At 46.4% G+C, this 27,699-nt stretch overlaps 1 protein-coding gene across 1 annotated transcript in view; it reads left to right on the forward strand.

Annotated features, from left to right (window-relative positions):
• The window catches only part of LOC121551731, a 76,841-nt gene that overhangs the window by 12,919 nt on the left and 36,223 nt on the right, over positions 1-27,699 (forward strand). The window contains exons 4-16 of the mRNA XM_045211149.1: positions 28-342; positions 652-948; positions 1,899-2,219; positions 2,408-2,545; positions 2,716-3,040; positions 10,183-10,418; positions 15,864-15,967; positions 22,341-22,356; positions 22,730-22,890; positions 23,102-23,278; positions 23,766-23,925; positions 24,288-24,446; positions 25,271-25,453. Of these exons, the coding sequence (XP_045067084.1) occupies positions 28-342; positions 652-948; positions 1,899-2,219; positions 2,408-2,545; positions 2,716-3,040; positions 10,183-10,418; positions 15,864-15,967; positions 22,341-22,356; positions 22,730-22,890; positions 23,102-23,278; positions 23,766-23,925; positions 24,288-24,446; positions 25,271-25,453 (2,592 nt within the window). The remainder of the gene's footprint in view (positions 1-27; positions 343-651; positions 949-1,898; positions 2,220-2,407; positions 2,546-2,715; positions 3,041-10,182; positions 10,419-15,863; positions 15,968-22,340; positions 22,357-22,729; positions 22,891-23,101; positions 23,279-23,765; positions 23,926-24,287; positions 24,447-25,270; positions 25,454-27,699) is intronic.

A 27,699-nucleotide genomic window follows, 5' to 3' on the forward strand; every position in this document is an offset into this window, starting at 1 on the left:
CCTTTTCTAATTTTCTTTCATTCTTAGTTAAACCTAACGTCAGACTGGTCAATGGGAGTGACCACTGCTCTGGGAGGGTGGAGGTCTATCAAATTGGTCACTGGCGAACCGTGTGTGATGACGTGTGGGACTTGAATGACACTGCTGTGGTGTGTAGACAGCTGGGCTGTGGGAGAGCTGATAGTGCCACAGAGAGGGCCTACTTTGGTCAGGGCAGTGGGTCCATTTGGCAGGATGATGTTGGCTGCTCTGGCAGTGAGTGCTCCATCACACAGTGCCCACACACAGGAGGAGGAACACATGACTGTAATCATGGTAACGACGCAGGTGTTATTTGTTCAGGTAAGGGAGTCTCTTTGCCTTGTCTAGACTAGAGTTTTATCAGGGTTTGGTTTGAATGGTTTGAATTGTGCAAAAAGGTCTCATCATAGAGAAAATCCTAAAAAGCATATTACTGCAGTATTATTGCCTGCTCTGCCACCTAGTGGAGAGTTGACCGTTGCAGAAAAAACCTTAACCCAAGCCAGACTTGGTGATATGTGACCAGATGGGGGCAGCCTAGAACAGAGCATGTGGCTAATACAGTATGAAGTCCAGCAGATAGGTTGTGATTACTGTTGCCTCACTAAACTACCTGTATTTGACCAACAGGTGTTGTCTTGCAGAAGCCTTCACTCTCCACAGACCCGGCCTATTCTGCCTTCTTGCATGGAGAGGAGGTCCATCTCACCTGCACTCTTCCATCCTGTATCCTCTGTAATGCTGTGGAATTCCTCTTCTATCTGAATAGAGACTCCATCATGTCCGTGACCGTTGGATCCTCACAGCCCAGGGCTACTTTAACAAAGTTTAAGATGGATGCTTCACACCAGGGCAGTTACCGCTGTCTCTACAGAACCCTCTCCAACGGCCAAGTCATCAGCTCCCCTTACAGCAACGTTACTAAAGGTGAGGTGGTAGTTGGGAAACAAGTGTTGCATAATCTACAGTGAGCTCCAAAAGTATTGGGAGAGTGACAAATGTTTTGTTTTGGCTCTGTACTACAGCACTTTAGATTTGAAAAGATACAATGACTGAGGTCAAAGTGCAGACTGTCAGCTTTAATTTGAGGGTATGTTCCTATATAGTGGGCAAACCGTTTAGAAATTAAATACCAAAAGTATTGGGACAAATTCACTTCTACAGTATGTTTATTAAAGTAGTCAAAAGTTTAGTAATTGGTCCCATATTCATAGCACGCAATGACTACATCAAACTTGTGACTCTACACATTTGTTGGATGCATTTGCTGTTTGCTTTGGTTGTGTTTCAGATTATTTTGTGGGGTATGATATTTTTGCGTCTAACTTTCTCACTCATCATTATTCACGATTTATTCAGGACTATCCGTAATCATGGTAGCACATTAATATAGAAATGTTTAGAAACATACTATATTCTTATTTACAATAAAAGTACATCCAAAATGACACAATACATTATTTACCATTCATTTCTATTGGGCACAAAATCATCTGAAACACAACCAAAGCAAATGCATCCAACAAATGTCTAGAGTCACAAGTTTGATGTAGTCATTGCGTGCTATGAATATAATAATAATAATATGCCATTTAGCAGACGCTTTTATCCAAAGCGACTTACAGTCATGCGTGCATACATTTTTTGTGTATGGGTGGTCCCGGGGATCGAACCCACTACCTTGGCGTTACAAGCGCCGTGCTCTACCAGCTGAGCTACAGAGGACCAAATACTAAACTCACTGTATTTCTTTATGATTCAGAGCCTTGATAGAGACAAGAGACTGACTACCTTGTCCATCGCACACACATTTCTCAGTTAGAAGGTATGAATATGGAATTACATTACTGTCAAATTGCTGTTTACTTTCTTTCCAGTGGTCCTGCTACAGCCCAACATCTCTCTCAGTCCTCCAAATGGAGGGATGTTTTGGGAACCTCAGGGGCCAGAGGTGATCAGGGGCCACAGCTTCTCCATCACCTGCTCCATTCAGCCACAGTATCCTGGAGGCCTCTTCTATCTGAACTTCTCTGGATCCAACAGAACTGAGACTACGCCAGCAGTCAACCACTCTGCCTCTTTCCACTTCCCTGTTGCAGAGTATAAAGACCAGGGGAAATACAGCTGCAGCTATGGAGTCAACGTCTCCACCCGGTTATTCAGGTCGGCTAATAGTGAACTAGCTGTCACCATTAGAGGTAAAATAACACATGCTTAAAAAAAAAAGCATTTAAAATAGCTTTTACGTGAGAGAAAAGTCATAGTATTGTAACATGACTTATCATCCTTCATATCACATTTTTGTTTGTTTTTATATTCTATTAATTTGCCATTTACAAGTCTTGATCTGTAGGTCTAAACCTTGAAATACCTACATTTTCTTCAGCATTCATGGTCCCCATCATTGTTTCTGGAGGGACTGGTGGGGTAGCACTGCTGTTTCTGCTTCTGCTTGTCATCTGTCTAGTCATCTTGAGGACAAGGAGGAGCAGAAAGCCATCTACAGAGACTGGCCAGAGAGAATGTAAGTGATATCACAATTATGTAAACTCAAAGGCTGAATCTGAACTTGATTTAGGCCTTGAGCTTGAAAAGTTAAGTTAAGCAGCATCTCAAAATACTTTTGTTGTAAATCTTTTCTATTCCCAGGAGTTTGCTGTTGGAAATATTAATGAGCTAATTGTTATACAACAGGTATTGACAACAGAGGGGAGGACCACGAAGAGGAAGAGGAAGAGGAAGAGGACTATGTGAATTTAGAAAACAACTGTTACGAGGGAGGTCTGGAAAGAGTGACGGGTGAAAAGAAGAATGGGAAGGAAAAAGGGCACAGCTATGGGAAATCAGAGGATGTCTATGACAACGAGCATGGAAACATTCAAAGAAAGAGTGTTTGTGGGGGGTCTCATGAGAAAATGAACAGTGAACACGATGAAGAAGATTACGTTAATATCTCCGCTCAGGACAATTCTGTAACACAGGCAGGGGCGTCAGTTGGGTATAGCTCAAGACCAGAAATGTAAAAGAAGGCTACAAAAAAAGTAGACTAAAATCATTCCAATCCCGAGTAAAATGCAACGGCTATTTAGAGAATTGATTTGCTGGCTTTAGGACCATGTAGAAATTTGCTCGTAGAGAAGCTGCCAGCCTGTGTTAATTTCTCTCAGCACTGAGCAGAGACATTGCAAGACAGTTTGCTTGAGGTCATATATTTAGGCAGTGCGCCGATTGCTTTGAATTTGATGTGGCATTTGAACTTGGCCCCCTTGTAAGCCTTGCAGCCAGCTGTTTAATGCACCGGCAACTTATACATTGATGTCAGCATAGGCAGCGCATCCAAAAGGCTAGGGGAAGATTAGCTTCCCCTAAAGTCAATTGAATGAAATTTGCCAAAATAAGCTATATAATTACTTCTGCCTCATACAGAAATATATAACATCATTACAAATACTACACCCCAGAGTATGATTTGACCACAGCGGTCATTAGCTTATTTGAAAAATGAGCTGTTGATTGTTTTAAGTGCTCAATTTGGGCAGCGCGCGTTAAATAGCCTACCAAATAGCTGATTGTTGAGTTGCATCAGTCACTGAAAAGCAATTTATAACATTTTTGACATGCGTTTTTCTGGATTTTTTTGTTGTTGTTCTGTCTCTCACTGTTCAAATAAACCTACCATTAAAATTATAGACTGATCATGTCTTTGTCAGTGGGCAAACATACAAAATCAGCAGGGGATCAAATACTTTTTTCCCTCACTGTAGCTACGTTCACATTGTTGAAGGATTATCTTCTCCGGCTAGCATGTGCTAACTAGCTAGGCTATTAGCCCAAGTGGCGAATGCTACCTACGTTTCACTTTGTTCTCGGATTAGCTGTTTTGTGGAGTCATGGAGCCTGCTACCCCTGCCCAAGGGGAACCGAGGACAAGGCTAGCTTTACAAACCGTAGCCCACGTGCTGGTTGCTAGCTACCTAACGCCTTCAATAGACTACCACGGCTATAGCATTTATACACAGTGCGTACTCCAGCTAGCCATTAGCCGTGAGTCACTTAATAAAATAGCTTACGCCTGTCAAGGCTAATTCCAGCAGGCACCCCTGGGTTAGCAGGCTTTTTCCACAAATTAGGGACGTAGGAAGAGTAACAGTGGCTTGACCACGGCCCAACCTTGACTCGAATTATGGCCAATGCTAAGGCAGGCACTCGAACCCCCTCGTTCTTTCTCTGGTTTTCCCACCTACCTGTTTAGTGTATCTAATGTTCACTTGTTTCGTTGGCTAAACTGACCTTTTACACCTCAATGCTACTCGCACGGATTTCTTCAGCTAACGCCTTGCTAACTATAGCTAGGTTATTAGCCCACTGGGTGAACACTAGCTGGCTAACACAAATCCTCACGACTAAGCTTCAACTAGCACACGCATAACCCGGTTAGCAATATTTTTCTCCCGGAGTTATAATGGGCCCCCATACCCCATGGGACACAAACATAGCTCTCGCCCGAGTCCAGCGAGTTTTGTATGGTTTTTACCAAGTACCGGCCCATGCTAGCTTAAGCTATGCTACTAACCATCACGGCAAACACTAGCTAGCTAATCACCATCTAGCTATTGCTAGCTTGACTCTCATTTTGTAGTTCGCATAGCATTAAGTTGGTTTGTGATACTAACCGAACCGGTCCCACCATACGGAGATCCGGTCCACAAGACAGCCTGTAACAGAATAGCTAACGCAGCAAGGATGGCTGTACCACTGCTAACCTATGCTGGGCGAAACCATCACAGGGCCTACCTCTGTCGTTTTTGTACTCATCAACTTTACCGGCCCCACCTACTAGGTTCTCCGGTCCAAGAGACTCAAAACCAGGTTAGCTACTGCATCAAGACTAGCCTTGCTAACACCTGCCAGGCAGACCCGGATATCATGGCAACCTCAAGGCTCTGCATGAGGGAGAGGGTCAGTTCGCTAGCGCCAGTGCTAACTGAGAGACCAGTGACACAGCAGGCTGCAAACCCACAGTTATAGTCTCATAAACTACCTTGAATTGCTGACAGTGTTTCTTGCTCTGAGACACTTTCAACCCTCCCTTCGGAATTGTCACGTCTTGATCAGAATGGACAATACAACTATGGTGGCTTACATCAAAGCCAGGGTGGTACTCGTACCCTGCGCTTACTTATTCTGTGGAGCAGAGCACACCTACTGTCACTACGTGCGACTAATTTCCAGGGTGTACTGAACATAGGAGTGGAATTATTTTCCAGATACTCCATCCCCAAGTGGTGAAACAGATCTGGGAGCGATGCGGTCAAGCATCCATAGATTTCTTTGCATCACACGAAAGCGTGCACTGGCCGCTTTTCTTCGCGCAAGTACGAGACTCACCCCTAGGGTGTACAAGCTGGCTGAGGGTGTTGACCGAGGGTGTTGCTTTATGCTTTTGTTCCCCTCATCCTCATACTCCCCACTCTAGCCAGTGAAGAAGGCGGCTCATCCCTCACCTTGGTATCCCCCCGATGGCCAGGCAAACTCTGGATAGTTTCTACAGAAGAAGTGCGGCTCCACCGTTTGTGTCCAGTACGAACATTGGGCATATACAGTACTTGGATAGCACGAGAGCTTTGTGCAAGAGCAACCAACTCTTTGTGTCCTGGGCACCTCCCTGCAAGGGGACGCTGCTCTCTCATCAACGGTTATCACATTGGATTGTCAAACCTATTATATTGGCCTATAATAGCAAGGGGCTATAGCCTCCAGAAGGCCTGAGGGCTCACTCCACCAGAGGTATGGCTACTTATTGGGCGCTGCTTAAGGGCATCTCCTTGAAGGAGATTTGCATTGCGGCTTGTTGGGCATCCCCTCATACGTTTATGAGGTTCTACCTACTAGACGTTACTGTGCATTCTTTGGCGCATACTGTTCTCAGTGTCGGGGCCTCTGAGGGTTAATACATTGAGACTACCTGGCTTCGGAGAGCATGTGAGAGACAGGAGTTGGCCATATCCCATTGTGAGAAATTAAAACGAATAATTGAAAGATAATTTAAGGTTCCTTGGGTAACCCTGGTTCTCTGATATTATGAGTGAGCTATCTCACCACATTCCCCTACTCGCAAGAATGTGATGAAGTTTGACATGCTTGAGAATGACCAGAAGGCGGGCGAGTGGCTCTTTAGTATGAAGGGAGGGGCTCACCTCATTCACCACTCAACCTGTCGATCTCCGACAGGCGTGTGTGATTGGTTCTTCGAGCTTCAAGAGATTTTGTGAATCCCTACTGTGAGATATCTCACTCATAATATCAGAGAACCGGGGTTACACAAGCAACCTTAAAATTCCATACTGTATATTAAATTATTGTATTGCTTAATGTTTTGCTTTTTGTAGCCAATAAAAAAGGTTAGGTTTTGATGCACTGGATCAAAGTCCAAACTGTCTCTTTCTGTGTCTTTGATCAGTTCCAGTGTTGTTGAGGAGCCAGCATTATGTGTCAAACTGTTGGGTGATTGCACTGAACTGAACTGCATCCTCATTGCATGTTTTGGAGTTCCAATTTTATGTCTCCACTTCTTCTTAGGAGAGGAGTAGGTGTTCACCCAACGTGAGACGAGGTGCAACCCAAAAATTATAATAACACTATTTTGAGCCTTTTCCTTCCTAATCCACTTACATATACCCCACTGGGAACACACTGGTTGAATCAACGTTGTTTCCACATAATTTCAATTAAATTACCAACATGTGGTCATCACACTTTTCACCAGAATGCTTGTCCCAGTTCTACTAGAGAAATTTCAGAGATGAAGAACAGAATATGAAGAAGTATCCTTCTCTATCTGACATTTGGTTACTTTAATTTTCAAAATATCCAAGCTACTTTAATTTCAGTCAGAAAATATAGAAAACAGTGAACAGTGCTTTGCTTGAAATTAATGTTTGTAAGTGATTTTGTATACAAGTACTCAGGGATAAATCCTATTTTAAGTTGAACAATGTGTATCAAATCATAATTAATTGATTTCAATGGTAGAGTAAAGATTTGTAAAGATTTGTCTCCCTGTTAGTAATGGGGAATAATTAATTGAGTGATTACTCCAAACAATACAGCACATCACCAGCCAATAGTCAAATGACCAATCAATGTTTGATAAAGGGGTTGATTTTCTCAATAGTATAATTGACTGAGAAGGAAATACTGACTTCTGCCAGATAATTGATATAGGCAATTGATAGTTGCATAGAATATTTATGAATACATTGAAATACAGTTTTAATTCTGAATCCAATATTCATTCAATTTAATTTCAAATAATGAAATACAAATACCTGTACATGTAACAAAAAATGCAATAATAATTAAATGTGTAATTCAATTTGTGCAATACAAATTCAAATTTTAAATGCATAAGTAAACAAATCTAAATGATTTAATTGAAATTCAATTTCTGTTAGCACTAATATCACTCCATACAGGGGTGTTAAAAAAACATGTTCTTAGAGAAGAGTGGTTGACAGGGTAAACGTGAAAGATGAACATTAGATTTGTGAAATAGTTACAACATTTAAAAAACAGACATTGCATCTCACATACTGAACTGTACATATTTCTAGAATCTGAAAATGTATAGAGAAGTAAAGGTCACATCTCTGACTGAGTTCAGAACAAGATGACCTCTCAAATAACATGCTTCTTGAATTGATGCATGTGATAGATTCATTTGGCTGCTGGCTCTTCTTCAGTTTTGTCTTGCTGTGGGCATCAAGTTGTTTCAGCTGTACATTTATGGGCAGCTATAATATTTTGAGTCATCAGCCCGTTTATACCTGCCAACATGGGTCCTTTGTCTGTGAGCACTAAAGGGCAAATCCACCACTTTCAACTTCATATTCATCATCTCCAGCATCTATCGCTAAAAAGATAAGAAGAAAGGTCCCAAAATAATGTGTCTCTGTGACATCACAGGATAGGATAAAAAAAGAAAAAAGGTATTTTCAAAACCTGCAACAAGTTTCTAGCCCATGGGAGTGTATTTTCTTGCTGATGATGTCATCAGGTAAAATATTTTTACAAAACTTAGAAATGTGCTTTTTTCACATATGTTGACCATGGTATTGTGCTGGAGATAATGACAATGAGGTTGAACAGTGGTGAAGTTGCCATTTATGTGGCTTTAGCTGTACCTTTAATATATGGGCATTTTCTTTTCTGACATTGATTACCACAAAAATCATTATTTTGTTTTTCGTCATTAGTTTATCTACTGAATGTGCCTTTATCTACTGGTAAGCAAATCTCCTATGCTTATGGTCATGGCAATTCCTTTTTTTCCCATTGAGTGAAAAACGTATACAGCATAATTTTGACATAAAAGTATGGTGAACTCACCAGATACATTCCTCGAGTCGTTAAAGGGCAACTCTGCCACCTTTCAACTCCATATTCATTATCTCCAGCGTCAAACCAGTGTCTACAGTGCATTCAGAAAGTATTCAGACCACTTACGTTTTTCCACATTTTGTTACGTTAAATTAAATTAAAAAAATTCCTCTGCAATCTACACACAATACCCCATAATGACAAAGTGAAATTGTAGGAAATGTATTAAAAATAAAACATAAATACCTTATTTACAAAAGTATTCAGACCCTTTGCTATGAGACTAGAAATTGAGTTCAGGTGCATCCTGTTTCCATTGATCATCCTTGTGATGTTTCTACAACTTGACTGGAGTCCACCTGTGGTAAATTAAATTGATTGGACATGATTTGGAAAGGCACACACCTGTCTATATAAGGTTCCACAGTTGACAGTGCATGTCAGTGCAAAAACCAAGCCATGAGGTCGAAGGAATTGCTGTAGAGCTCAGAGACAGGATTGTTGTGAAGGCTGATCTGGGGAAGGATACCAAAAAATGACTGCAGTATGGAAGGTCCCCAAGAACACAGTGGCCTCCGTCATTCTTAAATGGAAGAAGTTTGGAACCACCAAGACTCTTCCTAGACCTGGCGGCCCGGCCAAACTGAGCAATCAGGGGAGAAGGGCCTTGGTCAGGGAGGTGACCAAGAACCTGATGGTTACTCTGACAGAGCTCTAGACTTCCTCTGTGGAGATGGGAGAACCTTCCAGAAGGACAACCATCTCTGCAGCATCCCACCAATCAGGTCTTTATGGTAGAGTGGCCAGAGGTCACTCCTCATTAAAGGCACATGACAGCACGCTTGGATTTTGCCAAAAGGCACCTAAAGGACTCTCAGATCATGAGAAACAAGGTTCTCTGGTCTGGTGAAACCAAGATTGAACACTTTGGTCTGAATGCCAAGCGTTACTTCTGGAGGAAACCTGGCACCATCCCTACGGTGAAGTATGGTGGTTGCAGCATCATGCTGTGGGGATGTTTTTCAGCGGCAGGAACTGGGAGACTAGTCAGGATCGAGGGAAAGATGAACGGAGCAATGTACAGAGAGATCCTTGATGAAAACCTGCTCCAGAGCGCTCAGGACCTCAGACTGGGGCGAAGGTTCACCTTCCAACAGGACAATGACCCTAAGCACACAGCCAAGACAATGCAGGCGTGGCTTCGGGACAAGTCTCTGAATGTCCTTGATTGGCCCAGCCAGAGCCCGGACTTGAACCCGATTGAACATCTCTGGAGAGATTTGAAAATAGCTGTGCAGCAACACTCCCCATCCAACCTGACAGAGCTTGAGAGGATCTGCAGAGAAGAATGGGAGAAACTCCCCAAATACAGGTGTGCCAAGCTTGTAGCGTCATACCCAAGAAGACTCGAGGCTGTAATCACTGCCAAAGTTGCTTCAACAAAGTACTGAGTAAAGGGTCTGAATACTTATGTAAATGTCATATTTCTAAAAACCTGTGTTTGCTTTGTCATTATGGGGTATTGTGTGTAGATTGATGAGGGAAAAAATACAATTTAATCAATATCAGAATAAGGCTGTAGTGTATCAAAATGTGGAAAAGGTCAAGGGGTCTGAATACTTTCCGAATGCACTGTATGTCTATATCGTATGTCATGTATTTGAAGATAAATATTTAGGGTTTTACATACAACATTTTGCTGTAGTGGCAGAACCTTGTGGAACATAACACCCGTCTTGACCCTCTCTCTCTTCTTCTCCCTGCCTCCCTCTACTCCTCCAGGAGTGGAGTGAGTGATCACTCTCTGAAGATGGAGATCGCAGGCTCCATGCCCCCTCTCATCCAGGAGATGCGTAAGAACTCAGAGGGTCTGGAGGGCCAGGGGGCCGCTCCAGCAAAGGAGGGGCTCCACCAGGCAGCTGCTCAGCCTGTCCCCCAGCTCAGCCCGCAGCAGTCCGCCTGCACCCTCCCCTTAGACGGGGGTCCACTGCCACCCCCCAGGCAGAGACAGCCAGAAGGCATGACTACAGACGGAGCCAGCTAACTGACAGACTCCCAAACTGTGACAAACCAGGCCATAGTAGAGTGGGGTTAGGAAGAGGGCCAAGCCTGGGCCCAACCAGGACGGACTTTGACACTTTTAGGGCACATGCAGGCCTTAATGGACAGACAGCCGTCCCCCGTCCTCCCACTCCCCTTTTCTCAGCACCCGGACCGGGTGCCAAAAAGGGCCTAACCCCCCCCACAACACAACAGCACTGCCTCTGTAAGTCTGTTTCACAGTATCAGCACCTCTCTATTTCTTTATCTATCACAACAACGCAACTGCCTCTGTTTAAACACTATCAGTATTTATCGGTCTGTCATTCCGTACTCTTGTGACACATCCGAGTACCTAGCTATTCCCTAGCCTTGCCCTAGATCAGTTTCTGCTGTCTTGCCAATTCATGACAATGAAATAGGAGTTGTCAAGACAGCACAAACTGATCTGGGATCAGGCTAGCTATTCCACCACCTCTAACCAGACTAGTGTAACCTTCCTACCACAGGAGGTTGGTGGCACCTTAATTGGGGAGAATGGGCTCGTGGTATTGACTGGAGCGGAATCAGTGGTATGGTATCAAATACATCAAACAGATGGTTTCCAGGTGTTTGATGCCATTGCATTTGCACCGTTCCAGACATTATTATTAGCCGTTCTCTCCACAGCAGCCTCCTGTGCTACCTACCCATCTCCTTTCCAATGCGTCTACTGTTCAGTAGGAGTGGATCTGTCCTTCACAATGGATCGAACGCTGCTCGTGGCCAACCTCACTGCAGCCAGTATCACAACGCACAACTGTTTTTTTCCTGCACTCTCACTTGTAATGAAATCAGATGCACAACCACCATTTGAGGATAAAGTACATAAATAACTGTTTTGATTATGTCAGATCATTGGACGAAGAGAATAACATTTATTAAAGAACCCTGTTTGTGTGTGTTTTTAAATGTTTCTTAACTGGGGGTGGGTCCACCATTAGGCTGAAAAGAAGATTGTGGTGGGACTTTAAGAGCAGTATTTCATTGGGCCTGGGACTATAGCAGGTCACGTTACAAGAACAAATACAAAGTTCAGAGACCCTTTAAGGGTTATACTACAATTTATGTTTGGGGGGGGTTATTTTTTTAGGGTCTGTGCATTTATTATTGGCCCCTCAGTCTAGTTTAGAGCATATATGTAGCTCAATCGTCGTGTTTTATGGGTCTCATATTCTTGTTTAAAAAAAAAAATGTTAATGGTGTTTGTGGCATTGAGCTCAGTGTTGTGTGCAGGCGCAGTTTAGTGGAATTGGTGGCCAGACCAGAGACTAACCACATTAGTGGGCCAGGATTTCCTGTTTTGTGACAGTGTACCGCTCTTCTCTGTCATTGTAACTCTGGTACTGGAAAGTGTGTAGAAGATCACACATTGGTTTCTTGTACATGGAGGTAGCATTGCCAGAACATGGTAATTTAACTCTCAATTTTGCTTAATCAGAATTTTAGTTTTGCTCATCCATTGTATTGTAACTTTACCCCAGTTTAATCTGGGGTAAATATTACAATAATTTACTGGCAAGTGTTGGCGATAATCATATCTGATATTGGAGGGCATTACAAGGATCATGATGGGGACAATTCTACTCTCTATGGCATTAGGTGTTTCTTTGTGTATTACAGTAACTAAGTTTTCATAAAGGAAGGTCTTTCAAGTGCCTTACATGAACAACAATAGACTCCATATATAGATTGGTATCGGTTGTCTCTGTGACTCCTGCTTTATCCAAGTACAGTATGATATTGTCTCTGTCTAGTGTAGCCTTGTTTCAATTGGCTATGATTTATATATTGGATATACTAATGTCTGCAATGCAATTTTTACAGGCTAATTTGTGGATTCTGGTATCCATGAACGTTGCTAACAAATGACTTGTTACAGAGAGTCACAAAATCGAACTAACCTAGAACAAAGGACTCATTCCCATTCCCAGTTCTCATTACCACTTTCCAGTCTCACACAGTGGTGGAGAAAGTACCCAATTGTCATACTTGAGTATAAGTAAAGATACCTTAACAGAAAATGACTCAAGTAAAATTGGAAGTCACCCAGTAAAATACTACTTGAGTAAAAATATAAAAGCATTTTATTTTAAATATACTTAAGTATCAAAAGTAAACGTAATTTCAAAAAAATATTTTCAAATTCCTTATACAGTGCCTTCGGAAAGTATTCAGACACGTTGACTTTTTCCACATTTTGTTACATTACAACCTTATTCTAAAATTGATTAAATTGTTTTTTCCCCCTCATCAATCTACACACAATACCCCATAATGACAAAGCAAAAACAGGTTTTTAGAAATGTTTGAAAATGTATTAAAACTAAAAAACAGATATCACATTTACATAAGTATTCGGACCCTTTACTTAGTACTTTGTTGAAGAACCTTTGGCAGCGATTACAGTCTCTAGTCTTCTTGCGTATGTAGCTACAAGCTTGGCACACCTGTATTTGGGGAGTTTGTCCCATTCTTCTCTGCAGATCCTCTCAAGCTCTGTCAGGTTGGATGGGGAGCGTCGCTGCACAGCTATTTCCAGGTCTTCCCAGAGATGCTTGATCGGGTTCAAGTCCGGGCTCTGGCTGGGCCACTCAAGAACATTCTGAGACTTGTCCCGAAGCCACGCCTGCATTGTCTTGGCTGTGTGCTTAGGGTCAATGTCTTGTTGGAAGGTGAACCTTCACCCCAGTCTGAGGTCCTGAGCGCTCTGGAGCAGGTTTTCATCAATGATCTCTCTGTACTTTGCTCTGTATATCTTTCCCTCGATCCTGACTAGTCTCCCAGTCCCTGTCGCTGAAAAACATCCCCACAGCATGATGCTGCCACCACCATGCATCACCGTAGCGATGGTATTGGCCAGGTGACGATCGGTTCCTGGTTTCCTCCAGACGTGACGCTTGGCATTCAGGCGAAAGAGTTCGATCTTGGTTTCATCAGCCAGAGAATCTTGTTTCTCATGGTCTGAGAGTCCTTTAGGTGGCTTTTGGCAAACTCCTAGCGGGCTATAATGTGCCTTTTACTGAGGAGTGCCTTCCGACTGGCCACTCTACCATAAAGGCCTGATTGGTGGAGTGCTGCAGAGATGGTTGTCCTTCTGGAAGGTTCTCCCATCTCCACAGAGGAACTCTGGAGCTCTGTCAGAGTGACAATAAGGTTCTTGGTCCCCTCCCTGACCAAGGCCCTTCTCCCCCGATTGGTCAGTTTGGCCCGGCGACCATTTCTAGGAAGAGTCTTGGTGGTCCCAAACTTTTTGCATTTAAGAATGATGGAGGCTACTGTGTTCTTGGGGACCTTCAATGCTGCAGACATTTTTTGATACCCTTCCTAAGATCTGTTCCTCGACACAATCCTGTCTCGGAGCTCTATGGACAATTCCTTCGACCTCATGGCTTGGTTTTTGCTCTGACATGCACTGTCAACTGTGGGACCTTATATAGACAGGTGTGTGCCTTTCCAAATCATGTCCAATCAATTTAATTTACCACAGGTGGACTCCAGTCAAGTGGTAGAAACATCTCAAGGATGATCAATGGGAACAGGATGCACCTGAGCTTAATTTCAAGTCTCGTGGCAAAGGGTCTGAATATTTATATTTATTTAAAATAAATTAGCAAAAAATTCTAAAAACCTGTTTTCACTTTGTCATAATGGGATATTGTGTGTAGATTGATGAGGAAGACAATTTATTTAATCAATTTTAGAATAAGGCTGTAACGTAACAAAATGTGGAAAAAGTGAAGGTGTGTGAATATTTTCCGAATGCACTGTATTGTATACATAACCATCCAGCTTTACAAATAGTGTAAATACCACAACAGCATATGGAAATACTGGTTGCTTGCTTGGTTTACATTTAAAGTTGTTTATAAATGTGTCAATAACTATCTATATATAGCTTACTAACATTTACAAATGTAGCAATAACAATTCATAGATGGTGAGCAAACTTATATTTTAAAAAATGTCAGATTTGTTACTGGACATTATTATAAGGCGTTATCCATTTAGAAATGGCAACTTCAGTAAATATGTGTTTAATTGTAACTTTTTGGTTGTCTGTGTTTCTCTTCAACAGCTCATCAAATGGTGTTGTATTCATTGGCAGGTAAGTGTTCATTTACACTGAATGAAAATATAAATGCAACATTCAACAATTTCAAAGATTGTATTGAGTTACAGTTCATGTAAGGAAATCAGTTAATTGAAATACATTCATTAGGCCCTAATCTATGAATTTCACATGACTGGGAATACAAATATGCATCTGTTGGTCACAGATACCCTAAAAATAAAAGGTAGGGGCGTGGATCAGAAAACCAGTCAGTATCTGGTGTGACCACCACTTGCCTCATGCAGCGCGACACATCTCCTTCGCATAGAGTTGATCAGGCTGTTGATTGTGGCCTGTGGAATGTTGTCCCACGTTGACATGAGGAAACCGCTCGCCCACCCGACACCATATATGCTGTCTGTCATCTTCCTTGTACAGTTGAAACCGGGATTCATCTGTGCCAGTGGCCATGGAAGGTGAGCATTTGCCCACTGAAGTCGGTTACGACGCCGATCTGCAGTCAGGTCAAGACACAGATGAGCTTCCCTGTGACGGTTTCTGACAGTTTGTGCAGAAATTCTTTGGTTGTGCAAACCCAGTTTCATCAGCTGTCTGGATGGCTGGTCTCAGACGATCCTGCTGGTGAAGAAGCCGGATGTGGAGGTTCTGGGCTGGCATGGTTACACGTGGTCTACGGTTGTGAGGCCGGTTGGCCGTACTACCATATTCTCTAAAACGAAGTATGGTGAACATTCCTGCAGTCAGCATACCAATTGCACACTCCCTCGAAACTTGAGGCATCTGTGGTGTTGTGTTGTGTGACAAAACTGCACATTTTAGAGTGGCCTTTTATTGTCTCCAGCACAAGGTACACATGTGTAATGATCATGCTGTGAAATCAGCTTCTTGATATGCCACACCTGTCATGTGGATGGATTCTCTTGGTAAAGGAGAAATGCTCACTAACAAGGATGTAAACAAATGTGTGCAAAGCATTTGAGAGAAATAAGCTTTTTGTGCATATGGACAATTTCTGGGATCTTTTATTTCAGCTCATGAAACATGGGACCAACACATTAAATGTTGCTTTTATATTTTTGTTCAGTGTACATGTGAACACAAGTCCCAAAAAGGTTTTAAGTAGCATGTTTGAATATCATTTAAATACATTTAAAAGTACACAGAAAATAAGTCCAAAAAGGTTAAGTAACACGTTCGTAACAAAACTTTGAATTGAACAGCTTTGACCATAATTACAGTGTTAAATTGCTTATTTCATTATTGATTATTATTAATATTTTTTCTTATCATCTCTTTTCCTCTTTGTGAGCTGGTGAAGAGATCAGGCTGGTCAATGGCACTAGTCTCTGCTCGGGGACAGTAGAGATTCTTTACAAGGGCCAGTGGGGAAGAGTGTGTGGTCAGAAGTGGGACGTAAACAATGCCAATGTGGTGTGTGGCCAGCTGATTTGGCAGCTCATATTAGAGTGAGGAGATATAGATATTCCATGTGTGTCACGATTCAGACAGACGACCAGAGGACCACAATTGCGTCACACCAGAAAGTTTATTAAACTTAAGGGAAAAGGGAAGTAGGGGAGTGAATGAAGGCTCCAGGGATCCCGTCCCAAAGCGCTGGGTCTGTGCCCCCCCAGTGGCAGCGATGCGTCCTATGAAGCCGGTGGTGGGTGGTCCAGAAGTCCTGGGGGGAGACACAGACACAACAGGGCGGAATGAAACCAGGCAGCAGTACAGTTCAAGGGAATCCAAAATACGTAGTAGCAAGGCAGAAGGCTGGTCAGAGTTACCGGGATTGAAGAGTAGTCAGGAGTCGTAATGGCAGAAGCAGGTCTGGATCTCCTAAGGCAGAAGAGTATCCAATAAACAGGCAGGTCCGGGGGTCACAAAACCAGGGTGAGCCAGAAGCGCGAGCAAACAGGTTCGGGTGTGAGCTTTGCAGACGATCTGACACCGGAGAGCTGAAAGACAGGGCCTTAAATACTGGGAGAGGTTAGTGGGTAATGCAGCGCAGCTGGCAGAGTAATTAGAGCCGAGCAGAGCAGGGACAGGTGGAGCTAGTTAGGCTGAGTAGAGAGAGGGAGGTGAGCAGAGTGGAAGATAGTGGAAACCAATTAAGGTGGTAACCCGGTGGAGTGAGAGGGCTCATGACAGAACCCCCCCCAAGGGGACGGCCCCAGAAGTCCCAAGAGCAACACCACGCCGGGCGGGAGGAGGGGAGCCGGAGGAGGGCTAGAACTCCTCCGAACGGTCCGAGTGAACGTCCTCATCCTCGGAGGAAGCCGGAGGGCCGTGGTCGGGAGATGGGACAGGTCCCGAGACAGGATCAGGCACAGGACAGGAAGCCGAGCGGGCCGGACGGTTAGGGACCCCTCTGGGGCGGCCCCTACGGATTGCAGGTTGATCAGGATGCCGTTGGTGGAAAGCGGTGATGAGAGTCCTATCCACAATCCGACTAGCTGGCACCCAGGTCCTTTCCTCAGGTCCATAGCCCTCCCAGTCAATGAGGTACTGAGACCCCTACCCCTCCGTCTGGACCGAAGCAGGCGGCGGACGGTGTAAACCAGACCACCATCGACGAGCCGTGGAGGAGGAGGACCAGGCGCAGCAGGGACCAGCGGACTCTCATGGATGGGCTTAATCTTAGACACATGGAAAGTGGGGTGCACCCTCAGGGAATTAGGCAGTTGGAGCCGGACAGCAGTTGGGCTAATCACTCTTATGATAGGAAATGGGCCAATGAACCGAGGTGCCAGCTTCTGCGACTCCACCCTGAGTGGCAGGTTCTTCGATGACAACCACACCCTTTGACCAACATGGTAGGTGGGAGCAGGAATTCTCCGACGGTTGGCCCCGGTAGTGTAGCTGGCAACGGACCTGAGGAGTGTGGCTCGGGCTTGTGACCAGGTGCGGCGACATCGACGGGCAAAAGCAAGTGCAGATGGGCAAGTAACCTCCTCCTCCTGGCTGGCAAATAGAGGAGGCTGGTATCCATAAACACATTGGAAAGGGGACATACCGATGGCAGAGCAGGTCAGAGAATTGTGTGCGTACTCCACCCATGTCAATTGCTGCGACCAGGAGTGGGGGTTGCGTGAAGTCATGCATCGCAGTGCCTTCTCGAGCTCCTGATTAGCCCGCTCTGACTGCCCATTGGATTGGGGATGGAATCCGGAAGTCAGACTGACTGTGGCTCCCAGCAGGTGACAGAACTCCTTCCAAAAAGCGGAGGAGAATTGTGGACCACGGTCAGAAACAACATCCCTTGGCAGTCCGTGGATCCGGAAGACGTGTTCCAGGACCACCTGGGCGGTCTCCTTGGCGGTTGGGAGCTTGGGGAGGGGAATGAAGTGTGCCATCTTGCTGAAACGGTCAACGATGGTGAGAATGACGGTCATGCCACTTGAAGGGGGCAGCCCCGTGACAAAGTCAAGGGCGATGTGAGACCAGGGACGTCTGGGCACAGGCAGGGGCTGCAGCAATCCGGCTGGGGGGCTGGCAGGACGACTTGTGTTGGTTGCAGATGGGGCAGGCTTGGACGAATTCCCGTACATCCTTCCTCAGAGAGGGCCACCAGAACCTCTGGGCGAGCAGGTTGTAAGTGCGGGTGGAGCCAGGGTGACAAGCTAGGCGGGAGTCATGTCCCCACTGAATGACCTGGGACCTCAGGTCTTCGGGGACAAAAAGGCGGTCAGCTGGGCAAGTGCTGGGACCTGGCTGGTTACGGAGAGCCTCCAGCACCTGTTCCTCAACAGCCCAGGTCAGAGCTGCAACGATGCAGGGACTTGGCAGAATCGACACAGGGTCCTTGGAGGGTGTCATCCTTCTGGAATTGACGGGAGAGGGCGTCTGGCTTGGTGTTGCGTGATCCAGGCCGGTATGACAGAGTGAAATTAAACCTGGTGAAGAACAGGGCCCAGCGGGACTGCCTGGAGTTCAACCGTTTGGCCGTGCGGATGTACTCCAAGTTCTTATGATCGGTCCAAACGAGAAATGGAATGGTGGACCCCTCCAGCCAGTGACGCCACTCCTCCAAGGCAAGCTTCACAGCCAGCAGCTCACGGTTCCCTATGTCGTAATTGCACTCCAGAGGGGGACAAACCGACGTGAGAAAAAGGCACAGGGATGGAGCTTCCTATCCTCCGCAGCCCACTGAGAAATCACAGCACCAACTCCCACATCCGAGGCGTCCACCTCCACAATGAATTGCCGGTCCACATCAGGCATCTGGAGGATGGGAGCGGAGGTGAACCTCACCTTGAGGGTACTGAAGGCTTTGTCGGCTGCTGGGGTCCAGGTGAAGGGTTGCTTGGTGCTGGTTAGAGCAGTGAGAGGGGCAGCAACGGTACTGTAGTTCCGGATAAACTTCCTATAGAAGTTAGCAAACCCCAGAAACTGTTGCAGCTTCTTTCTGTTCTCCGGAACTGGCCACGAAGTGACTGCTGATACTTTGGCAGGATCCATTTGGATACTTCCTTCTGCCACTATGTACCCCAGGAAGGCCACTGTCTTGACGTGAAACTCACATTTCTCTGCCTTGGCGTAGAGGGAATTCTCCAGAAGACGATGAAGGACTTGCTGGACATGGCGGGTGTGTTCAGACAGGTTTCTGGAGTAAATTAAGATGTCATCCAGGTAAACGAAGACAAACTTGTTTAACATGTCCCGCAGTACATCATTCACTAGAGCCTGGAACACAGCAGGAGCATTGGTGAGGCCAAAAGGCATAACCAGATACTCGTAGTGGCCTGTTGGTGTATTGAATGCGGTTTTCCATTCATCTCCCTCCCGGATCCGCACTAGGTGGTAAGCGTTTCTGAGATCCAACTTGGTAAAAACAGTGGCTCCCTGGAGCAACTCAAAAGCAGAGGTGAGCAGAGGCAGAGGGTAACGGTTTTTCACTGTGATGTCGTTGAGTCCCCTGTAGTCGATGCAGGGGCGAAGAGATCCGTCCTTCTTCCCCACAAAGAAGAAGCCAGCACCAGCAGGAGATGAAGATGAACGGATTAATCCTGCGGACAGAGAGCCATTGATGTAGTCCTCCATGGACTTTCTTTCAGGAGCAGACAACGAATAAAGACGACCCCTAGGAGGAGCTGTTCCAGGGAGGAGGTCGATGGCACAGTCGTACGGTCGGTGAGGGGGCAGAGATGTGGCTCTTGCTTTGTTAAACACCTCTCTGAGACCATGGTAGCATTCTGGGACATTGGAGAGGTCCGGAGCGGAGTTAGTAGGTACTGGCCGAGGGGTAGTGCGGCAGCAAGCAGGCAGGTTCGGTGGCAGTCCTCTCCCCACTCCCTGATCACCCCGGTCACCCAGTCGAGCTGAGGGTTGTGCCGGGCGGAGCCATGGGTAACCCAGGATGAGGGGTTGGCCTGGAGAGGGGGAGCAGGTGAAACTGGATAGTTTCTTGATGGTTTCCGGACAGACCCATCGAGACCGGGGGCCGTGACATGAGTGACCGATCCGAGTAAGTGTCCGTCCAGTGCCCGGGCAGGAATAGGAGGTGTCAAACGGAGGTTCTCCAGTCCCAGTTGGCGTGCCAGCTTGACGTCCATTATGTTGGCTTCGGCGCCAGAATCCACCAGAGCAGCCAGGGTGTGAGTTGAGTCAGAGAGGCGGAGGTGAACTTGCAGCAGGGGTTTGCGGTCGGAGGACTGGATGGTCATTGAACTCGACCGGACTCCCCCTACGCCCGGTGAGCTTCGGCCCTTTAAAGGGCAGGTTACCACACGATGTCCATCACCTCCACAATAGAGGCAGAGGTTTGAGGTGAAGCGGCGCTGGCGCTCTGCAGGAGTGAGGGAGGCTCGCCCAATCTCCATAGGCTCAGACTGATCAAGCTGACCTGGGTGAGTGGCAGTAGATGACAGGAGCCCAGTCGGATCTCTCCGAATGCCGGTAGTAGGTGGACCTTGGCGCCCCCTCTCACGACGACGGGTCTGTATCCTTCTGTCGATCCTGACAGTCAGTGCGATGGCTTCATCAAGAGTGGAAGGCAGTTCATGGGAGACCAACTCGTCCTTGATATAGTCAGCCAAACTATGGAAGAACGCGTCCACCAACGGTGGTGTGTTCCAAGAACTTCGTCTAGCCAGGGTTCGGAAGTCGATGGAATGGTCTGCGACTGTACGTCTGCCTTGTCGAATACTGAACAGTTCACGAGACGCCTCTGCGGTGGGTGAATCCAGGTCAAACACCTTCAGCATCTCCTCAGCAAACAGGTCGAAGGTTGCACATGCGGGGGTTTGACGTTCGAACTCTGCTGTTCCCCAGAGTCGAGCTCGGCCCGTCAGGTGAGTGATGGCATACCCAACTTTAGTCCCCTCCGTGGCGAAGGTCCTTGGCTGCAAGGAGAACTGAAGTCGGCAGCTAGTCAGGAATGGCCGGACCTGGGTTGAATCGCCGTTGAACCGCTCGGGGTTTCCAATCTTGGGTTCGGAGCAGCGGCTGCAATGACCGGGGCAGGTAACTCGGGGGCTGGGCTGGTGGGCAGACTGGCTGGGGTAAGGTTGGTGAGGAGTTGAATGAGCATGGCGAGTTGTTGTTGCTGCTGCTGGAACTGCTGCTCATGCTCATCGGTTTCCATGTCGGGAAAGTGTGCGCTGAGTCCATAATGGTCAGATCGTACTGTCACGATTCAGACAGACGACCAGAGGACCACAATTGCGTCACACCAGAAAGTTTATTAAACTTAAGGGAAAAGGGGAAGTAGGGAGTGAATGAAGGCTCCAGGGGTAACAGGGATCCCGGCCCAAAGCGCTGGGTCTGTGCCCCCCAGTGGCAGCGATGCGTCCTATGAAGCCGGTGGTGGGTGGTCCAGAAGTCCTGGGGGGAGACACAGACACAACAGGGGCGGAATGAAACCAGGCAGCAGTACAGTTCAAGGGAATCCAAAATACGTAGTAGCAAGGCAGAAGGCTGGTCAGAGTTACCGGGATTGAAGAGTAGTCAGGAGTCGTAATGGCAGAAGCAGGTCTGGATCTCCTAAGGCAGAAGAGTATCCAATAAACAGGCAGGTCCGGGGTCACAAAACCAGGGTGAGCCAGAAGCGCGAGCAAACAGGTTCCGGGTGTGAGCTTTGCAGACGATCTGACACCGGAGAGCTGAAAGACAGGGCCTTAAATACTGGGAGAGGTTAGTGGGTAATGCAGCGCAGCTGGCAGAGTAATTAGAGCCGAGCAGAGCAGGGACAGGTGGAGCTAGTTAGGCTGAGTAGAGAGAGGGAGGTGAGCAGAGTGGAAGATAGTGGAAACCAATTAAGGTGGTAACCCGGTGGAGTGAGAGGGCTCATGACAATGTGGAGATATAGTGAGCTGCCAGAGGAGGATGGACAGAATGTAGAGAGATGGGGAAGGAAGGTAGAAGCGAAACAGAGGAAAGAGAGGGAGAGAGAGTGTGTGTGTGCCTGCTGGTGTGTGTTTGGGGTGTGTTCACACAAATGTGTGTCACATCCACTTGTTTGTGTGCTTGTGTTGATGCTGTTTGGAGGCAGAGAGTTACTCCCATCTCTCCAATGTCTACCTGTCTGTATTGTGCCAGATCAGCGGCACACAGATTCTCCTTCTTAAGCTCTTTTTACACTGTCATGTCAAAGCACTTCAGCTCTCTCCCCCTCTCTCTCTCCCACATACATTTCACTCACACTCTCTCCTCTCCTCTGCCATATTTCTCACATAACCTCTTTGAGGTTCCTGTCTATTGTTCCTCAGAACAGATTCTGACCTCTCTGTGCATCTCTCTCTCTCTATCTCTCTCTATCTCTCTCTGGTCTCTGTCTCTGTGCCAGGGTGAGGATGGAAAATGTAGTATATGGTTCCATCTAGTGGTGGACGTAGATATTCCCCCACCACACAATGTCCCAGTTCATCAGCATTTGGGTTTCCAGTAGTGTCTGGTCTCAGGGATAGCGCTCATCTTTCTGACTGTCTCTTTGTTGTCTCTTTGGTTGGAGATGGCATGCAATGTGAGGATTGTGAGGTTGACCTGGAGGCGTTAATGTTCACGCATCCCCAAAAATTGCCATTTGAGTCCAAAGGATAACTCTCTCTCTCTCTCTCTCTCTCTCTCTCTCTCTCTCTCTCTCTCTCTCTCTCTCTCTCTCTCTCTCTCTCTCTCTCTCTCCCTCTCTCTCTCTCCCTCCCTCCATTTCTTCATCTCCTTCTATCCATCTCTCAGCGGTGAGGAACGACAGGAACAAGAAGAAGAAGGAGGAGAAGAAGCCAGAGTGTTCGGAGATCTACGTGCTGAGTACCGAGACAGAGCAGATGATCGAATGCGTCCGCAAGGCCCATAAGGAGACGTTTCCCTCGCTCTGTCAGCTGGGCAAATACACCACGGTGAATTATACACACACCCGCATGCACACACACACACACACACTGACAAGTTACACAAACACGCACACAAACATTACCCTCACTCTGCCAACATGTTTGGGTATACCAAACACTGACAAACATACGCACTCCTTGCGCTCTCAACATATCAACCGATGTATTTGTAGAATCACAGACTAACCTATATGTATCTCCCTCTCTCTTCCTATAGAATAACAGTGCAGAGCACCGCGTGGCTCTAGATGTGAACCTGTGGGATAAGTTCAGTGAGCTGTCCACTAAGTGTATCATCAAGACGGTGGAGTTTGCCAAGCATCTGCCAGGCTTCACCACCCTCACTATCGCTGACCAGATCACCCTGCTCAAGGCTGCCTGTCTGGACATACTGGTGAGAACACACACACACACTAGGACATAGACACACACACACACTAGGACATACATACATGTATTATAAACAGTAAAACATCTACAGAAAGTGAACAACAGTATAAAATATATTTGTGCTCCCCCTCCCTTTCCAATCAACTCAGTGGCCTTGTGGTTAGTGTCCGTCCTGAGATTGGAAGGTTGGGAGTTCGATCCCCGGTCCGAGTCCTAAACAAAAAAATGGGACCCAATGCGTCTCTGCTTGGCACTCAGCATTAAGGAGATAGATTGGGGGTAAGGCCCTGTGATAGACTAGCATCCTGTCTTGGGGGTTTACTTGTCCATCAAGCTGCCTCACGCTACAGAAACAGGAGATCAGCTTCGATGAGCCATTTCGGCTCGCCCCACCCAAAGCTCATGCAAGACTTACTTACTTCCTTCCTCCTTTTCCCCCTCTCCCTCCTTCCCTCCTTCCCTCTCTCTACCTCTCAATCCCTCCATCTCAGATTCTGAGGATATGCACACGGTACACTCCAGACCAGGACACCATGACCTTCTCAGACGGGCTGACCCTGAACAGGACCCAGATGCACAACGCAGGCTTCGGCCCGCTCACAGACCTGGTGTTCGCCGCCCAAACACTCCTCCCCTCTGGAGATGGACGACGCAGAGACCGGCCTTCTCAGCGGCATCTGTCTGCTTTGTGGAGGTACTGCACCACTGCTCAGATTCAAATCCAGCATTGCACTCCTATCAGAGCCAGGAGTTGAGATCCCAAGAGGCCAATTGTCATTGTTTTAGAGTACAAGCAAGTCTCAGCTGTGGCATAGGAACTAGTGTGTTTGTCAGCTGTGTGTATTACTAGTGTGAAAATGGGAGTTTGCCTAATAAATACTTCATGTGAAGCTACTGTTACCATGCTGATGTGTGAATCATGCCACTGTTGGACGCGCTTTTTGAGCATAAAGATTGGGTATTAAGGATGTGTTTTTCATAGTTTTTTTCTCTGTGTGTGTGTGTGTGTGTAGACCGTCAGGATCTGGAGCAGGCAGACAAGGTGGATGTTCTCCAGGAGCCCCTACTGGAGGCTCTGAAGATCTACGTGAGGAAGAGGAGGCCTCATAAACCACACATGTTCCCCAAGATGCTGATGAAGATCACTGACCTCAGGAGCATCAGCGCCAAGGGTGAGAGAGCACGCCTATATACTGCGTTGTTTTTTTTATAGGGTAGCTTTAGTGTAGCTTAAACTTCTTCCAGTGTGAAGTCATTGGTAGCTTGGTAACCTGTACCTTCCCCAACACTAATATTTGGCGCGCATGCTGCCCAAATTGCGGCCTTCCCGACTGTAGACGTACCAGTAACTGCCAAAATAAAGGAAATGCTTGAGTACATGAGGGATACAAAGTATATGTTATGGTGTGCATGTTCCTGGCAGGGTTTAGGTCCACTTGTAGAATCTATGCCAAAGTGCATTGAAGAGGTTTCTGGCAGCTCGTGGTGGCCCAACACCCTTTTAAGACTCTTTATGTTGGTGTTTCCTTTGTTTTGGCAGTTACCTGTATGTGAAAGGGAAAGGGGGATACCTAGTCAGTTGTACAACTGAATGCATTCAACTGAAATGTGTCTTCCGAATTTAACCCAACCACTCTGCTTGTGACTTAATCGACAGTACATTTTTTTGAAACTATTGATAATCTGTGGCTAAATTATGCCCTCATTGAGAGTTGGCTCCTGTGGTTGTATATTTGTTTTAGTTTTTTGCCGCTTGGGCCCCCTACGGGCTTGGGCCCAGGGACTTCAGCCCCTGTAAACCCCTGCATTAATCCGGCCCTAGTCTCAGTGCAACAATACTGCCATTTATATCTATATCATGTGTCATTTATTTGAAGATAACTATTTAGGGTCTTACATACAACATTTTGCTGTAGTGGCAGAATCTTGTGGAACACATAACATATGACCCTCTCTCTCTGCCTCTCTCTTCTTCTCCCTCCCTCTCCTCTTCCAGGAGCGGAGCGAGTGATCACTCTGAAGATGGAGATCCCAGGCTCCATGCCCCCACTCATCCAGGAGATGCTGGAGAACTCAGAGGGTCTGGAGGGCCAGGGGGCCAGCGGGGGCCGCTCCAGCGGAGGAGGGGCCCCACCAGGCAGCTGCAGCCCCAGCCTGTCCCCCAGCTCAGCCCGCAGCAGCCCGCCTGCACCCTCCCCTTAGACGGGGGTCCACTGCCACCCCCCAGGCAGAGACAGCCAGAAGGCATGACTACAGACGGAGCCAGCAAGCTGACAGACTCCCACACTGTGACAAACCAGGGTTAGGAAAAGAGCCAGACCTGGGCCCAACCAGGACGGACTTTGACACTTTGAGGACACGCAGGCCTCAATGGACAGACAGCCGTCCCCCTATCTCAGCCCCAGTCCGAGCATTAAAACTGGGCCGAACCCGAACCCATACTTGACTGAACAATAGGGGGGTCCCATCTCACCTGGATGGCACTATCTCCATCACCCCCAACCCCCCCACCCTACAAACCACCATAGACATGCCTCAGAACCAGCAGCAGGGATCAGCAGCCGCCACACAAGGAGTTTAATCTGAGATGTTCTGTTTACTCTCCTCAGTGATGACTCTGCTCCTCCTCTCTCTCCCCCTCAAGACGTTGGACAGGAGTTCAGGCTCAGTGCCCGTCAGACTTGGAGTAATGGGGTAGACAAGACGCACGTATTTCTGCAGGAAACTAGTCAGACAGACTGACAGACAGACAGCTGGACATTGGGCACGAGTCATCCCTAAATGTTGGCAGGGACAGCTAACGGGGGTCTCGGATAGGGAGCCTGTCTCTCCTTCTCCTTTACAACTTTTTTTTTTTCTTACAAAAGATATATGGAAATATAAATATATATATTGAAAAAGTAATGATTGCAATTTGAATTGTCCTAAGTGGAATGATGCATAAAAGAAGAGTTGCTATCTTTTTTCCTGTTTTTTTCTCACTGTTCTTCGAACATAGATGCATTTGTGATTCCCCCCTAACCCCCACCTCCCCAGACCTAGTGTTTTATTATCTTGGTTTCACCCAGGAAAATCGGCACACTAAGTAGTCACAGTGGAAATGTGTGTTTTTCTATCAAATCAATAGAGAAGTAGAACAAAAATGATGACATGATTTCAGATGCAATTCACTTTATGCACTAGACCTCTTGCACTGTCACGTTCACAGGTTGGATCAAATTGACACACAAAACACAAATAGGACCAGGTTGGGTTGGCAACTCTGTTTTGTTCCGTTTACAGTATTTTATTTTTCATGGGAGAAAAATAAAATAAAACGTAGTGTTTCTATGATCTAGAGTCAAGTCGTTGTGGAGTAATGAAGATGATCTGTAAGAAAATACCAGCCATTACATAATGTACGTAAGATGTATTCCTTCTTTTTAAAGTACATGAAGTCTAGCCCTTTTGACATTGTCAAAGCCTTTTATGTTTTGCTTTTTGTTCTTGTTTTGGTATCTGAAGTGAAGGCATTGATCACTGATCAACTGTTTAGACCACTTAAGGAAGGGACTGACTTCTAGCAACACCATAGCCGTTGACAACCAGTAAAGAGAGTTGAATTTCTACTTCACCTGAAATAAAAAGGAAAGATTTATGACAATTTAGTGACCAACAACTCCGTGATCCCCTTCTCCCCCCTTTCCCAAGGTGGTCCCTCCCTCATTCCATGTCTGGATAGTGTATGTATTGCCCCCCAACAGCACTGCCTCTGTAACGCATTACCTATCTTCACAACACCACTGCCTCTGTACTGTAGTACATTGTCAATATCTATGCCCTCCCACTACCCCCCACCGTCAGTTACAAACTACCACGTTACCAGTATGCTCACAACACCACTGCCTATGTAGCACATTGTCAGTAGGGTGTATCTATCTATGTCCATGTAAACTCTGTGACACAATATCAGTATGCTCACAACACCACTGCCTTTGTATGTATACATGTTTCCTATCTCTCTTCTACTCCCCCCCACAACACAACAGCACTGCCTCTGTAAGTCTGTTTCACAGTATCAGCACCTCTCTATTTCTTTATCTATCACAACAACGCAACTGCCTCTGTTTAAACACTATCAGTATTTATCGGTCTGTCATTCCGTACTCTTGTGACACATCCGAGTACCTAGCTATTCCCTAGCCTTGCCCTAGATCAGTTTCTGCTGTCTTGCCAATGCATGACAATGAGAAAGGAGTCAAGACAGCACAAACTGATCTGGGATCAGGCTAGCTATTCCCCCCACCTCTAACCACTGTTTACACACACTAGTGTAACCTACCTACCCATCTCCTTTCCCCACAACACCACCGACTCTGCTGTTAAGTAGGAGTCGATCTGTCCTTCACAATGGATCGAACGCTGCTCGTGGCCAACCTCACTGCA

The sequence above is a fragment of the Coregonus clupeaformis genome, chromosome 35, assembly GCF_020615455.1.
Source record: "Coregonus clupeaformis isolate EN_2021a chromosome 35, ASM2061545v1, whole genome shotgun sequence".
NCBI classification, from domain to species: Eukaryota; Metazoa; Chordata; class Actinopteri; order Salmoniformes; family Salmonidae; genus Coregonus; species Coregonus clupeaformis.